The sequence below is a fragment of the Nicotiana sylvestris genome, chromosome 12 (genome assembly GCF_000393655.2).
Source record: "Nicotiana sylvestris chromosome 12, ASM39365v2, whole genome shotgun sequence".
Lineage (NCBI taxonomy): Eukaryota > Viridiplantae > Streptophyta > Magnoliopsida > Solanales > Solanaceae > Nicotiana > Nicotiana sylvestris.
The window spans coordinates 112,438,505-112,455,879 of record NC_091068.1 but is presented as its reverse complement, the minus strand read 5'-3'; the positions used below and the strand labels follow the sequence as shown (position 1 = coordinate 112,455,879).

At 39.0% G+C, this 17,375-nt stretch overlaps 1 protein-coding gene across 1 annotated transcript; it reads left to right on the top strand.

Annotated features, from left to right (window-relative positions):
* The first annotated feature begins 997 nt into the window (after window positions 1–997).
* Window positions 998–2,283, top strand: LOC138883552 (uncharacterized). The gene is made up of 3 exons (XM_070164246.1): window positions 998–1,255; window positions 1,629–1,799; window positions 1,867–2,283. Exons 1-3 carry the CDS (start codon window positions 998–1,000, stop codon window positions 2,281–2,283), a joined length of 846 nt encoding a protein of 281 aa, XP_070020347.1.
* The last annotated feature ends 15,092 nt before the right edge of the window (window positions 2,284–17,375 follow it).

The window sequence follows — 17,375 nt, the reverse complement described above, 5'->3', positions numbered from 1 at the left end:
CTCTTCCTCTCGTCCATCTGGTGACAAAGCGTCGACCCTTCACGAGATCGTTCCAATCGCCTGCGTCATAAAGAAAGATTTCGACGTAGAAAACTCCCCTGTAGTTCCCGGTCGATGTAAGCATGCATCGAGGTATATCTGTTCGATAACGGAGAAACACCTCGAGACTGTGAGAAAGGATTGTGTTTGGGGGGATGAGGTCGTGGTATAGATCCCCGAGGAGAATGTCACCACCCACGTTGAAGGGTTCCTAAGTGTTTACACTTACCCCTTCACACTGGGTCCTTTCGATCCGATCGTGATTGAATTTTGCAAAAGATATCAAATCACTCTCGGCCAAATTCACCCCTCCTTTTGGTGCATAGTGATCATGCCCCGTTATTTCTCTAGCAAGGCCAGGGGACTGGAGTTTACCCTCAATCACCTCATCCGATTGTATCGACCTCAGCTTTTTCTGAGGACTGATCAAGCTCCAATGCCGATCGAGCAAAGCCTTCTTTGCTAGCAATGATGAGGCCAAAGACCGTGGCTGGATGAGCTAGTTCATCCGAGTGAGGACCTCGGACATCATCCCCGAGGACAAAATGTTTTTCCCGGAGAAATGGAATCCCGAGCGTAAGTGAAGTCTTTCCCTCAATGCCTACTTACATTTTGCTTCTGCATTGTGTAACACTTTTACCCCTTTTGCAGCCGAAGCGTGGATGCCCCATGCAATCCCTGACCTCGAAGACTGGGTTCAGAAGTTAGCCGTGACCTCCTCGTATGACGAGCTCAAATGCCGTGACTTATCGAGGGGCAAATGGAAAGCCAAACATCATGGTGAGTTTTTCTTTGTAAGCATTATGACGCTTCCCTCCTTTACCGAAGTCATTTGTTTCCTCACACTCGACTCTTGATTTATGCAAGCCTCGGAGATTTTTCCGAGATGAGGTCGGCCCCTCCTGGGGGAGACACCAAGTCCTCGGTTCCCAAATCAGGGAAAGATAACAAGAAGAAAATGGCATCGAAACCTGAAAATCCCCAAGACAAGAAAACCCCTACTCTAAGGCTAAGGAAGAAACTTATTCACGTGGACCTAGATTCGACCCACCTGTTTCTGGATGATGAAGAAAATGAGAGCGAAGAATTGGCATTGGTGACCCGAACTAGAAAACGGATTGAGGTCACCAAGTCCTCCAAGCCGGAGACCTTGCCTCGTGGTGAGGAAACTCCAAAGAAAGACTCGAGTAAAGCCCCCGAGTCCCCTGAGATTGAGGTTATACCCTCGCCTTCGACAAGTACACCGAAGGGGCAAGTGCTGCAAATATCGATGCTAATCAGAGCGCCTCGAGTGAGGAGCTCAAGGCCGTGACAATAGGTCACTCCAATTCTCTACCATCTTATTATGATGAGGCAATAAAGGACGCTCGAGCTCTGCGAACGCCCGACCCGAGCAAGGTCCTCGAAGAAGATCCCTTTCAAGACTGTTTCACTAGGGTCGAGGATGCCGCTGATCTTAATGATGCATCTACCCTTTTTGAAGAGGCTCATCGTCTCTTATCTCGGGTAAGCACTAACTTTTATTGTTGCAAAATTTCTGGTTTTCTTCTCCTTCTGTGTTGACTGATATCTCTTTTTTCTTTTTATAGGACATTACTAAGTTTAAAGCTGAGCTGATCCAATGTGAGGCCGAGCTTAAGAAGTCTTTAGATGAAAAGAAGGCTCTAAGGCTCCTTTGTATCCAAAAGGAGGAGGAACTCAAGGACCTTCGGGCAGATTTGGCCAAAGCTCATAAAAACAAGGCCGAGCTAGACAAGCAGGTAACCATGATTTTGAAAGAGTATAGTCTACTTGACTAAGGTGGAGGCTAATACTTCAATGTCTCAGCTGCAGCAAAAATTGGAGTTGATAGGGCAGCTTCGGGGCGAGGTCGATCAGGTTAAAGTTGACTACAACCAATGGAAGGAAAATATGGATCGGCTTCCTACTGATAAAGAGGTTGCTCTATCCCAACTGGCCTCAGCTGAGATCCAACTTCGAGGTGCTAAATTGAAAAATCTGGCCCAGGCCAAGAAGATCGAGGAGCTCGAGGCAAAATTCGCTGAAATCGGTGCCGAGGTTGCTGAGGCCAAGGCCGAAGTTAAGAAGATGAAGGCCACGGCTAATAAAACCATTACCGTATACTTAAAAGATGCCGAGGCTGTTCAAGCGAAGCTAAGGAAGGCCTCCGACTGGGAGAAACGAGTCAGTGATTTGGCCAAGTGTCAATCCCGGAGGGAGGCCCTCGAAGAGATTCGCGCTTGAGGTTTCGACCTCACCAATAAGATAGCCTAGGCAAAAGCACTTGAGGCCGATGCCAAGTTCCTCGTTTCTTCCGATGATGAAGATTATGTTAGTGGCTCTGAGGGCGAGGGAGATGAGGATGGAGTCCCCGAGGAGGAGTTTCCCGATGATGTGGCTCCCCAAGTATATTAGGCTCTTAGGGTTTTGTTTTTGTTTCTTTGTTTTTGTGTAAGGCCCCTCGTGGGTACTGTAAATACCCTTCATAAATATAAAGAATTCCCTTTGCTTCATCTCTTATTTGTATTGAATTCTGCTTTGTCTTCATTTTGTGAAATTTTTTGATGTTATAACGTCAATGATCATGTGAACACTGGCTCGGATTCTGAATAGAAAAAACCCTTAAGTTTTTTAATGATCAATGGGCGATATTTGAACTTATAACAGAATACCTTTTAAAGTTTTTGTTAATCCTCGAGCTATGCCCAAGTCGATTTGATGCGAGCTTGGGACTCTTGAGTCCGAGTTTGAGTGAGAGCAAGGTCTCGAACTCTTCATGCTTCGGCCCTTAGGCTCTTTTATATCGGCCCTCAGACTGTTTTAGGTCGGCCCTTAAGCTCTATTATATCGGCCCTTAGACTCTTTAAGTTGGTCCAATTCGGCCTCTAAAGCGACTATAATTTTTTCCTTTATTCATCTAAAAGACTTAGTGAGTTTTTCTTAATGCCTTAGCATGTGTTTTTTGTACCCGTTGGGTTTTTTGAAGATTCGATCGATTGGAACCTTATTTGTAATCTGTTTGTGTTATGATAATTGAATACCTCTTGAGGCTTTTTCGAAGGCTGATGTTATTGAAGCCTTTAATTATTCGAGGGCTGATTTTATTGAAGCCCTTTTTTATTTTCTTTTTTTCGAGGGTAGCCTAATTTAATCGATTTTTCAAAGTATTTGAAAGCCTTTAACTTATGGCGGAAGTCGGACGTCTCCGAGCCGCATTATTTTGGCCGTAGCCTTTTTATATGACCGTAGTCTTTAATATGGCCGTAACCTTCGGGACGCCTCTTGGACTTGTTTCCCGATAACCTTTCGAACTTGTTCAAAAGGTTAGTCCCCGAGTACGATGGACTTGGACTTTATGTCGAGGGGATGCCTCTTTGAGGTCTTATGAATTCGAGTTTAGATGACTCGAATATGTTGACTGTCGATGACAGTCCCCGAGTATTCGAGGTGTATTTGCATTTTGGCCTTTGAGCCATTTCTTGCAAAATCTCAAGTATGATGTTCGTATAGTAGCAAATTTCTTTGACACAAAGTATTTTGGTGTAGAAAGAATGCTTCTTTGAATAATTGATACACGCGTACATGTTTTGACATCGGTGCTCGACTATTCTACATGGACACGGTTCATCTGACCATTTGGCCCATTACAAAGTTTTCCTATCAAGGCCCTCTTTGGCATGAAGTATTTTCCTTGAAAATATAATTTTCGAGGGTGATGCCCCCCCAATATTCGAGGTTGATTTAAAAGAAGCCTTGGATGCTGTTGAATTCTCCTTAGGTAGCACATTGTTGTTGCCTCGTTAAAAACCTCACCGGTAAAACCCATTTCGGACAAAATCCGATCTAAGGGAAAAAGAGTGCAACGCGTGCTTTATAACCTAAGGTCTTCGTGTAAAAAGGTGCCCTTGGTGTCTTTGATCGAACACCTGTAATGAGTTAGTTTTAAATTCAAATAGACAAAAGGAGAAAGTCATACCTTAGCAATACTATCGTTTGAGTAGTGATACATTCCAATTGTTCGGAAGTTATTCGCCTCCCATCGTGCCAAGTTTGTAAGATCCTTTACCTATAACTTCGATGACTCGGTACGGTCCTTCCCAATTTGGGCCTAGTTTCCCTTCATTCGGGTCTCGAGTATTGAGGGTGACCTTCCGTAGAACTAAGTCCCCGATTCCGAAGTATCGAAGGTTAGTACTTCTGTTATAATATCTCTCGATTCTTTGTTTCTACACCGCCATCCGAACAAGTGCAACTTTTCGTTTTTCGTCTAATAGCTCAAGGCTAGTATTCATAGCCTCGTGATTTGACTCCTCCGATGCATCCCGAAACATGGAGTTGGGTTCTTCGACCTCGACCGGGATTAAGGCCTCAGAGCCATATACTAAAGAGAATGGAGTATCCCCCGTGCTGGACTTCGATGTCGTTCAATATGCCCAAAGGACCTCGGGTAGAACTTCTCTCCATTTTCCTTTTGCATCGTCCAACCTTTTCTTTAGGTTTTGAATGATAGTTTTGTTTGTTGACTCAGCCTGTCCGTTCCCGGTTGGGTGGTACGGTGTTGATAAGATCCTCTTTATTTTGTGTGTTTCGAGGAACTCTGTTACCTTGTTGCCAACGAATTGCTTTCCATTGTCACATACAATCTCGGCAGGTATTCCAAACCAACATATGATGTGGTCACACAGATGAAGTCAATAACATTTTTTCTCTGACCTTCTCGAAGGCCTGTGCTTCCACCCATTTAGAAACATAATCAGTCATAAACAAAATGAATTTAGCTTTACCTGGTGCCGTTGGTAGAGGGCCAACTATGTCCATTCCTCGTTTCATCAAAGGCCACGGGGACATGACTGAGTGAAGTTGCTCTCCGGGCTGATGAATCATCGGTGCAAACCGTTGGCACTTATCACATTTTTTAACAAATTCCTTAGTGTCTTTTTCCACGCTATCCCAGTAATACCCTACTGTAATAATTTTGCGAATCAAAGACATAGCGCCAGAGTGATTCCCACAAGTGCCTTCATGGATCTCTCGTAGAACATAATCGGTGTCCCCCGACCCTAAACATACTACCAATGGTCCATCGTACGTTCTCCTGTACAATGTTCCATATTCATCTAATATGAACCTAGCAGCCTTGGTTCGTAGGGCCCTTGACTCTTTATGATCCGATGGGATTTTTCCATTTTTCAAAGTACTCGATATACTTATTCCTCCAATCCCAAGTCAAACTTGTAGAATTTATCTCGGCATGACCTTCTTCAACCACAGACCTCGATAATTGAACGGCAGTCCCCAGGACGATACCATCTTATTCAACCGATGACCCCAAATTAGCAAGTGCATCGGCCTCACTATTTTGTTCTCGAGGCACATAATCTAGAGTCCACTCCTTGAAGCGGTGCAAGGTTACCTGTAGCTTATCCAAGTACCGTTGCATCCTATCCTCTCGAACTTTAAAACTTTTGTTTACTTGGTTTACTACCAACAGTGAATCGCACTTGGCTTCAATGACTTCTGCCCCCAAGCTTTTAGCTAGATCGAGACCTTCGGGGTGTGAAGCATAGGTGGGCTCGATAAGTATCGCTTTAGTTCCTCTAAGGCCAGCTGGCATTCCGGGGTCCATGCGAAATCCTTATTCTTTTTATGCAAGGAAAAGAACCTGTGACTTCGATCTGATGACCTCGAAATGAATCGACCCAAGGCGGTTATTCGTCATGTTAGCCTTTGCACAACTTTCACACTATCCACGATTGTGATGTCTTTGATGGTCTTGATCTTATCGGGGTTGATCTCGATTCCCTAATTAGATACCATGAAGCCGAGAAATTTGGCCGAGCCGACTCTGAAGGCATATTTTTTTGGGTTAAGCTTCACTTTGTACTTTCTCAAGATTTTGAATGTTTCCTGCAAATGAGTTAAATGGTCCTCTGCGTGTAGGGACTTAACCAACATATCGTCAATGTAAACTTCTATCGATTTACTTATCTGTTCCTCGAACATCTTGTTAACTGGGCATTGGTATGTAGCTCCAACATTTTTTTAGTTTGAAGGGCAATACATTGTAACAGTATGTTCCAAACTTAGTGATAAATGGGGTCTTCTGTTAGTCCTCCAAGTTCATCTGAATTTGATTGCACCTGGAGTAGGCATCGAGAAAGGTTAGGATCTCGTGGCTGGATGTGGCATCGATCATGCGATCGATGTTAGGCAGGGGAAAAGAGTCTTTAGGGCATGCCTTGTTTAAATCCTTATAATCTACGCACATTCTAAGTTTGTTTCCCTTTTTAGGAACTACGACTACGTTGGCTAACCAAGGGTATTTTACCTCCCGAATAGACCCTATTTTAAGAAGTTTGGTTACCTCATCCTTTATGAATGCATGCTTCACCTTGGACTGGGGCCTCTTTTTTTTCTTTACTGGTTTGAACCTGGGGTTGAGGCTTAGCCAGTGCGTTGTTACTTCTGGTGGGATCCCTATCATGTCATAATGGGACCAAGTAAAACAATCCATATTATCGATAAGAAATTGAATGAGTTTTTTCCTGAGTTCGAGGGTTAACCCCGTTCCCAGGTATACCTTTTTCTCGGGCATGTACTCGATCAGTATGACATGTTCCAGTTCCTCGACCATTGATTTGGTTACATCTGACTCTTTGGGAACGACGAAAGTTCGAGGAGTAAGGAAAACCTCTTCTTCTTCTTCTTCTTCGATTACCTATTCCTCCGATTCGGTCGAGGCTGGGGTCGATGATTGCTATTTGATATCTTTGGTGCCCGATTTTACTGAGGTCAAAGGCGGTGGTATCGGTATCACCTCATCGACTACAAACATTTCATTTGCAGCGTATTGTTCTTCGTAACCGTTTTCACACCATCCACTGTAGGGAATTTCATCATCTGATGAAGGGTTGAAGGTACTGCCCTCATGTTGTGGATCCACGGCCTCCCAAGAAGTGCATTATATCTCATGTCGCCTTCGATGACATGGAATTTTGTATCTTGGATGGTCCCGGCTACGTTCACTGGTAGGATTATCTCCCCTTTCGTTGTTTCGCTTGCCATGTTGAAACCATTTAGGACTCGGGATACAGGTACAATTTGGTCATATATGCCGAGCTGCTCTACGACCCTCGATCTAATTATGTTTGTTGAGCTACCTGGATCCACTAGAACACGTTTAACTTGAACTTTATTTAACAAAATAGAAATGGGCGTCATTGTGCGACTAACATATGCCTTCCGCTTCCTCATCATTAAATGATAGGATGCCCTCGGGCACGTAGCTTTGAGTCCGTTTTTCTCTGGTGATCGACACCTTGGTGCGTTTGAATATAGGCCATTGTGGAACAACGACACCGCCAACGATCATATGAATTACATGTTGCGGTTCTTGCTGTTCATTTTTTCTATTTGCATCTCTTTCCCTGAAGTGGTTCTTAGCTCGATCACTGAGAAAATCTCAAAGGTGACCCTCGTTGAACAATCGAGCTACCTCCTCCCTCAGGTGCCTACAGTCTACTGTCCTATGGCCATGAGTGCCATGATGTTTACACATCAAAGTTTGGATTACTTTGAGAAGGATCAGTTTGTATTGGCCTAGGTCACTTAGTGTCTTTGATTCTTCCAATAGCTGACACAATCCCCGATGCATCTATGCTGAAATTATACTTCGACAACCAAGGTGCTTCAGCGGGGTCAATATGTTTGTCAAAACCGTTCTTACTCATAAGTCCCCGAGAGCTTTGACCTCGATCATTTCTTCGATCGTTCCGAGGAACGTTACGCCCCGAACCATTGTTGTTCTGATTAACATGTGACTGATACTGTTTCTTGTTTGATCTTGGTTCCCTGTCTGTATCCCTCGGGGCCTTAACTGTCAATCTATTAGGATGAACTAAACTCGAGGGGGCTCCCAACTGGTCGTCCTCCACCCTGATCTTCGATTGGTAGCGATTATGTACGTCCGACCAAGTTACAGCTAGGTATTCGATCAGATTTTGCTTCAATTGTCATGACACGATCAAACTCCGCTCGTTCAAACCTTACATAAAAGCTTGTACTGCCCAATCATTCGAGACCGGTGGTAATTCCATTCGCCCCATCTGAAACAGGGATACGAACTCCTGTAGCATCTCATCGTTCCTCTATCTTATCTTAAAAACGTCTGATTTCCTTGTCGCCATCTTTATGCACCCGACGTGTGCTTTCACGAAAGCGTCTGCTAACATAGCAAATGAATCGATAGAGCTCGGGGCAAGTTATGATACCAAATCATAGCTCCCTTAGACAAAGTTTCCCCAATGTTTTTCAGCAATACTAATTCGATCTCATCATCATTCAGGTCGTTTCCTTTAATCCCGCAGGTGTATGAGGTAATATGTTCATTGGGATCGGTTGTCCCATTGTATGTAGGTATATCGGGCATGCGAAACGTTTTGGGAATGGGCTTCGGAGCCGCACTCGGAGGAAACGACTTTTGTATGAACTTTTTGGCATCCAAACCTTTCAAGATCAGGGGTGCCCCCAGTATTTGATCAATACGGGAGTTATAAGTCTCAACTTTTTTTTCATTATCCTCAATCTTCTTTTCTCCGGACTCGATTCTCTTGGTGAGTTCCTCGAGCATCCTCATAATTGTGGGATCAGTCCCCGAGCCACTATGTTTGATCTTTCCGGTATCTATTCAGTACGTCGAGTGTTTTATAGTTCGACTATACTTGGAGTTATACTCTGACTTTGAAACTGAGCGATAGAAACTTGTTGAGCTTGTAGCATTTCGAATATTACTTGGAGGCTGACTCCCCCATCTCCTATACCCTGTGTTCCTTGGCCGCCAGATCGGGCTTCCCTGCGTACACTTCCTCCGGGGTTTGCGCCTAAATCCACATTCTGAGCAATGTGAGAGCTAACATAAACTAGCTCCATATTTGGCACATCTCCAGGGTTTATCGGTGGCACACCGGCTCCCGGAGTGATTACATTGCTGTTTTTACCATGAAATCCGAGACCCTCATCGCCGTGTATGGGTGCGTTTTGCGAGTTTGACATGTTTTAATCCTAAGAACAAAAATTCTTGACAAGAACAAGTGTATAACTAATGTGTGTTATCAGAATCAGTACTGAAATAATCACTATTATCTTTAGCCCCACGGTGGGCGCCAAACTGTTTACTTCGAAAATATAAGTAACAATTAAATTTGATTTATGGTTTTAAAGATATGTTATTTAGTTCAATACTAATTAATAACCAAGAAAACTAGCGTATAAATGAATGAAATAAGTAAAATCAAACCAGTGTGCAAGACAGTCTCGGCCTCGAGCTAAGGTGGCCTCGAGGTTGGTTAAGAATAGTAAAGCAAGAACAATTAAGTAAAGAGACAATTCTAATGAAATATGAGCCAAAAAGTAAGAGAGTATATTCGTTGCCAATGATTGATGATGTTTACAAATGATTGGAGTCCCCTTTATATAATGGGGGAACCCTAAATAAGGTACATTTCTATTTACAGTAAAGAATCCTATTGGGACAGCTGTCTAATCACCTAGTACGGATTCGTACAAATCTATTCCGGAATTTACGCAATGATCTTGGGGACGTGGCAGAAATCTTGCTCATTCTGTTATAAAATTATAATGGCATCATCTCGGGGTTGATCACACCGGTCCCGACGTTCCCCAGACACTTAAATCTTCGAGCCTCATGTTCTGCCTTCGAACTCGAACTTGGTCCATAGTAAGGGTGTTAAACGGGTAGGCCGGGCCGGGATGGGAAAAATAAAACCATCCGGGTTTCAATCCGAGCCGGTTACGGGTTAGGGCTTACCGAGCTTAACGAGTTCGAGCCCATCCGGGTAAAAATGAACCGTAAGGGTTACGGGTCCAAGGGGACGGGCCGGGCTAGTATTTTTTTTTGTATTTTGTATAACTATTTTAATTTATATTAATATAAAGTAAAAATATAAAGAATATAATGAAGAAAAATTGCACTTATAATTTGCAAGTGCTTTTTTTATTTCAAACTTACAAATTGAAGTTTGCATTTAACAATAAGAAAATTAACGAAAAAAGGGTAAAACTAAATTTTCATTGCATAATAATACTTCAATTAATCTAACAAACTAAAACACTAAGCATAAATACGTCTAATAATTTTAAAATAACACAAATTGTGTCAAAATAAACTTAAATACGAAATTCTAGAGGACGCTTAAGACAACTCTTCATATGCCTCCTTAAACAGCCTGTGCCCACCCACTTTAGACGAAAATTTAAAACTAGACCACAGTTCTTGCACTTTACTTTGTGAACTTCTTCATTTTCTTCTACCACCTCAAAGTGTTCCCAAACATATGAGCGTACTCTAGAAGTACGGGGCATGATTTAACTTGAATTGAGAATATGAGTTTGAGAAATGAGAGATGACTGAAGAAATGAAGAAGATGGGAGATGTATTTATAGTTCTTCAAAGGGCTAAATTAGTAATTACAAAAAGTGTTATTTTATTTTAAAAATGCCCCAAAAAGGGCTATTTGTGCAATAATAACGTTGGGCAACGACCATAAGGCAGCTGACCATTGCCAACGTTCTTCAACCTTAAAAAATTGAAATCTAGCCGTTAAACCGGTCCGGGACGGGCCTATCCGGACCGGTTAACCGGTTCTACAGGAATTTTGGTTGATCGTTCCGGTTAATCGGATGAATGAAAGTGAATGGACCAATCCCCCCAACCCAGTAACCCAGCCCACATGGCCCCCTATGTACCGGTCCGGGCCGATCCGGGTTTCAACTAGTCCAGAAACGGGTTGACCCATCCCGTTTAACACCGTTAGTCCATAGTGAGTCTATTCCTCGACGCAAATCTTCTATTCTTCGTGGTGGGTCTTCGGGCGCGTAAAATTTGGGCACATAATTTTACTATGGGAAATTTTCGTTCCTATACCATATAGGAAACTATATTACCAAATATGTTCATAGTTTGCATATTATCTGCCATGCTAATAGTATTTCTACAAAATATAGATAATTCATTAAATAAGGAATCATTGTAGTTGCAGGCTTCCTTATTTAGGCGCGCTAATATTGGAGAATTAAATATTCCCACTCCCCCAAGTTTCTCTCTCCAAATCCCACCACCTCACTCACGTATCAAACCACATCCCCACGATTTCCTCTTCAATCAGCCACGATTTTCTCTTCTAAAACCAGCAAAAATATATAACCCCTCCACCATTGACAACCATTAAAAAGCTTTGAATTCGAATTTGGGTTTTCAAAAGACATTGTTTGTTTGGATTGGATGCTGTTGCAAAGAATTGAGAATGTCTCTCTCTATCTCTCAATCCCAAATTTCAGTAATATAAGAGGAAAGGAAAAGAGAGCAGCAATTCCACCATTGACAGCCATTAAAAAACTTTGAAGCTTTGAATTCGAATTTGGGTTTTCAAAAATCATTATTTGTTTGGATTGGGTGTTGTTGCAAATAATTGGGAATATGGTTTGGAGTTTATATCTCAATTTTGAGGGGTTTTGGTGAAGATTAGACTTGGTTTTGGCTGAATTTCATATTGAAACTCGAAGAAGAAGAAGAAGACATGACATACATTATATTGCAGAAATTGTAGAAAAATTGTATTCTGTTGTTTATTTATTTTTCTTTTATTCATGTAACTATTGTATGAAAGTTGAACAACATTGTAAAAAAATTGTATTTAAGTAGTATTATATTGTAGTTGTATATATCCGAAAAAATTATAGAAATCAAATACATTGTCAACGAGCATTGTCCTCTAATGGAAATTAGGAACGATATGGGTGTTCGTGTATAGATGGAGACGAAAAAGAAAAACAAAAACTTAGGATCATATTCGCTGTGTATAATTGTTCGCGATTTCAATATGGAATTGAGTATCACCAATGAGAATACAATTGTATGTTTGTGCTGTTACATTTTATATCAAATTCTGGTTGTATATAAATATCCTACATTTTATCTACAAATAAACTATATATATATATATATATATATTAGTATGAATTTTCACAATATCTACAAAATTTCTACATTTATTTTACAATAGAACTACATATCATTTGAAAAATTAATATGAAAATACAGAATTTCAATGTTTCTACAAATTATCTACAAAATTTTTACAAACTGTTCATAACAGAATTTATCTTTATTTTCATGCAGGTTCGTCTAGAACACTAAAGTTACTTGATATGTCAACATCTCCCGTTATATAGGAATACAACTTATCTATAATTTTCTACAACTTTCACACATTATTCCACCCAGTTAAATACAACTACAATAACATACAACTTAAATACAAATTTTATACAAAATTTATACAATATATCTTTTGTATATTTTGTATCTGATTTGTACATAGTAAAAATAAATTTCATACAACTAATTATATATTATACAACTTATCTACAAATTATCTATAATTTTCGTACATTATTTCTACTAAGATATATACAACTACAAAATAATACCACTTAAATACAATTTTTTTACAATGTTGTTCAACTTTCGTACAATAGTTAAATGAATAAAAGAAAAATAAATAAACAACATAATACAATTTTTCTACAATTTATGCAATATAATGTATGTCATGTCTTCTTCTTCTTCTTCTTCTTCGAGTTTCAATCTGAATTTCAGCCAAAATCAAGTCTAGTCTTCACCAAAACCTCTCAAAATTGAGATATAAACTCCAAACCGTATTCCCAATTATTTGCAACAACACCCAATCCCAACAAATAATGATTTTTGAAAACACAAATTCGAATTCAAAGCTTCAAAGCTTTTTAATGGTTGTCAATGGTGGAATTGCTACTCTCTTTTCCTTTCCTCTTATATTACTAAATTTGGGATTGAGAGATAGAGAGAGACGTAGAGAGAATTCTCAATTATTTGCAACAACATACAATCCAAACAAACAATGTCTTTTGAAAACTCAAATTCGAATTCAAAAATTTAAAGCTTTTTAATGGTTGTCAATGGTGGAGGGGCTACAGATTTTCGCTAGTTTTAGAAAAGGAAATTGTGGGTGATTGAAGAGGAAATCGTGGGGTGTGGTTTGATATGTGAGCGGGGTGGTGGGATTTGGAGAGAGAAACTTGGGGGAGTGAGAATATACGGTTGGGTAAAATTAGGAGACTAATTAATACCATTAAAATTCTAAAATGGTATATAAATGGTAATTATATATATAGAAGGTAATTATAATAATAAAAGTTAAGTATGAAGGGTAATATAATTTATTACATGGCACATGAATTAAAAAAAAATGTTTTACTATACACATATATTTATGGTTTGAAGAATGGTGGATGTAATCATTATTCGTCTCTAAGATGTCAGAACTGCACATGCTTAATGATTCTATATAAAGATGGTTCCGATACAAATTTCAGTTGCTGTTCTTTTTTTCTTTTTGCTGAAAAAGATCTCAGTTGTTGATAAATTTGTTTAATTGTTTATCTACCTTACTAATTACAAATTACAATAGTAGGAATTAGTATATTTCAAATGCTGAACTAGTTATTTGTAATTAGCATATTGATTAGAAAGTTTGAGTTTGACGAAAAATATTATTGGAACTTCCATCAAAATATTGAAATATTGGTTTGACCGTGTATCTCACGTAGAAAGTGCGAATCAATTGATATAAATTGGCATCGTGAAAATTAATTAGTCGTTGCATGACGAGATTCCATGTCCTTTAAGATGCTAAAATTGTAAATTACGCAGGGCCCTTCCCAATTAATATCCAACATCTAAACAAGAATAATTTTGATTATGTAGTTTAGGATATATTAACTACTCTTGGTGACGGCTTCAATCTTGTCGTGAATCCGGACGTTGATTTTAATAATCTAAAAATAGTTTGTACATGTTTAGAAGTTACGTATGAATACCTATAGTAAGTGACGATGTATATTTTGGCTATTCAATAATGTTCACTCTCTAATATTTTCAATTAGTAAATATGAAATATTATGGCTTATTACTTTTGAGTTAGTCTCAATTTTCATATCTCTATAGATGAATAGAATTTTAATCATTCATTTCTTAAAGAACTTTGAGAGCCAACAATGCTAATTAGAAAATTTATGCTTGATTTGCACTAGGAAATAGCTATTAGGCGAGCTTTGACCGGTTAGTATTAGGCGTGTTTCGTATGCACGGTCAGACGCTTGGGGCATAAGTCTCACAGAACTAAGCCCCACAAGCGAGCCACAAGGCGTTTTGATAGTGCCTCGCGCTGCGAAGCGAGTCTTAAGAAAGCCTTTTAAAACATTAATTTGAATAATTCATCCCAACATAAATCCCGCATTAGGTAATATCATGTTAGATTGGGTGTATATGATTAAGAAAATCTATCATCGCATTATTAATGCAACTTTTTGTGGGCTACATTAACTAATAATCTATATCTATATCTATCTATATACTATATTAAAAGTACAAAGGCCCTTAGCGAAATATTGTTCGCCTTTTTTACCCTCTAAAAATAGATTTCATATTGGACAAATTGTAATTTAAATTATTTTCCTAATATTTAGGACCTTAAAATCAATAAAATTTTAGTTTAAATTTTTTTCTTTTTTTAAATATTTATAGAGTCCTAATATTTAGGACTTTAAAATCGATTAAGATTTACCTTACCAAAATTGTTTTCCTAATTAAAGTATGTAACACATTTATAATTAGTAATACCAACATTAGAATTTTTTTAAGGCTAAACATTAACTACCACTACTTGTCAAGAAGACACGTAGAAGGAGTTAATAGGCATAAACTTTTTTGAAAATTAAGTATAATTTGTTTATGTTTTTTTCTTAATATTTAGTATCTTAAGATCAACTAAAATTTTATTTATTAAATTTATCCTCTTTATTTGAACTAAGTCCTTATATTTAGGATTTTGATATCAACTAAACTTTATCTTATATAAAATATCTATATCTATCTATATGTTATATACTATATTAAAAGCACGAATCCCCTTAGCGGAATGTCGTTCGCCTTTTTACTCTTTAAAAAATATTTTTTTTTTTAGTAATTCAAATATTATTAATTCTCAAAGTAACAAATTACAAAGTATAAGGCTAACTCAGCCAATATGAATCACTGCTATGCATCTCTTCTATAACCCCCCCCCCCCCCGGCACTTTGACCTATCTTACATGATAGTACTACTATTTCCCTCCTCCTATATGAACTTGTATTGTAATACATCTTTGAGTTTACCTACAGCTCTAATGTTAAAAATGTAGATAATTTCTCTAACAATGCTTTGCCTGTCCCTATGAATCTTCTCAAAAACTCTATGATTTCTCTCCACCCATATGCTATATAATGTTTCAGCTAGTATCATTCTCAGCAGCTGCCCTTCAGTTGATTTCTTCTTTGCTTTTTCCACAAGCCAGCATAGTAATTGTCTCCATGTATTTGCTGGCACTTGTATTTGCATCCATTTGAATATGTCACTCCATATTTCCATGATGGCAGTACAATTATAGAATAAGTGGTGGTGATTCTCTGGTTGACATTTACAGAATACACATGTAGTATCCACAGTCATGCTCCATTTACTCAGTCTGTCAGTAGTCAGCATTCTTTCCTGAATGATCAGCCACATATAAAATACTGCTTTGGGTCTAGTTAAGTTTCTGAACATAATTGCTTTCTATTCTACCTTTTCTAGTCTTCCCAGCTGTTGCAAATATATCTGCTTGATGACACTGCCTTTGCTTCCTTGCCTTTGTATCTGTGGACTTGTCCCTTTAATAGTCAAGATCTTTTGTACCATCCAGCTTGCTTGTTTAGCCTCTTTGATGCTCGATATAGGCTGCCCCTTTATATGGTACATATGCACCCATTTAATCCACAGTCTGTCAGTTTTTGATGTTAGATCCCATTGCAATTTGAGAATGGCTGCTCTGTTCCATTGTTTAAGATTTAGGATATTTAAACCTCCTGCACTCTTTGGTTTGCATACCTTCTCCCAAGAAATCAAGGCTCGTTTGTTTATTTCATTAGTCCCCGACCATATAAAGCTCCTGCAATAAGCTTCAATAGTTTTGATCACCTTGACTGGAATTAGAAACATTTGTGACCAATAAGATTGAATTCCAAATAGCACTACTCTTATAAGTTGAATTCTTCCAGCATATGACAGTTTCCTTGCAGTCCAAGATGAAATTCTTGCTACAATTTTGTCAATCAAAGGTTGCCATTGAGTCACCTTCATTTTCTTAGTAGTTAGTGGAACTCCTAGGTATTTGAATGGTAATTCACCTCTTATGTACCCCAGTTGCTGAAGTATGGCTTCCTGTTCTGTATCAGTTACCCCTCCAAAGTACACTGAACTCTTGCTTAGGTTAGCTTGAAGACCAGAGGCTGCAGAAAATTGATCAAAACACTGCTTTATCATTGCCACAGATTGTTTATCCTCCCTAGCAAATAATAATAGGTCATCTACAAAGCTCAAATGAGTGATGCCTAGCTTCTTGCATTTTGGATGGAAGTGGAATTGCTTTTTGTCCTTCAACTCTGCCAGTAGTCTACTTAGATATTCCATAGATAGAGCAAACAAGAAATATGACATTGGGTCACCCTGTCTAAGTCCTTTTGCAGCAGGAAAGGGCTCAGCTAATTCTCCATTAATCAAAATAGAATAGCTCACACTTTGGATACAAGCTGTTACCCATTGTGTGAACTTGTGAGGAAATCCTAATCCTTCCATAATTTGTAGCACATAACTCCATTCAACACTATCATATGCTTTTTGCAAGTCTACTTTAATCATGCATCTAAGAGATATATGTTTCCTTGAATAAGCTCTAATCAGTTCATGAGCTAATATAGTGTTGTCTGCTCCTTTCCTTCCAGGTATAAAACCAGCTTGTGCCTCATCAATTAGGAAGCTCATAACTTTCTGCAGCCTTGATGCTAAGAGTTTAGCAATGATCTTAAATAACACTGAGCAACAGGATATAGGTCTATAGTCTTTGATAGCAGCAGGGTTGGGGATTTTGGATAATAAAGTGACAGTTGTACAGTTAATGACCCTGGGCATTTTACCTGTTTCAAAGAACTCTATTACAGCATCATAGATATCCACCTTCATTATCTCTCATGCTTTTTTGAAAAACACTGCATTGTACCCATCAATCCTAGGTGCTTTATCATTTCCAATAGCATGTAGAAAGTCATCAATTTCCTGTCTAGTTATATCTTTAATCAATTCCACAGTTTGCTAGTGATTCAGTTGAGGTCCCTTCTTCATTGTTTGCATATTGACAATAGGTAA

Excerpts from the sequence above, each read along its gene's own strand:
- LOC138883552 (XM_070164246.1), top strand. The coding sequence starts at position 998 with ATGGCATCGAAACCTGAAAATCCCCAAGACAAGAAAACCCCTACTCTA. Across the intron at positions 1,256-1,628 it reads CCGAGTCCCCTGAGATTGAG|GACATTACTAAGTTTAAAGC; the intron begins GTTATACCCTCG and ends TTCTTTTTATAG. Across the intron at positions 1,800-1,866 it reads AGGCCGAGCTAGACAAGCAG|CTGCAGCAAAAATTGGAGTT; the intron begins GTAACCATGATT and ends TCAATGTCTCAG.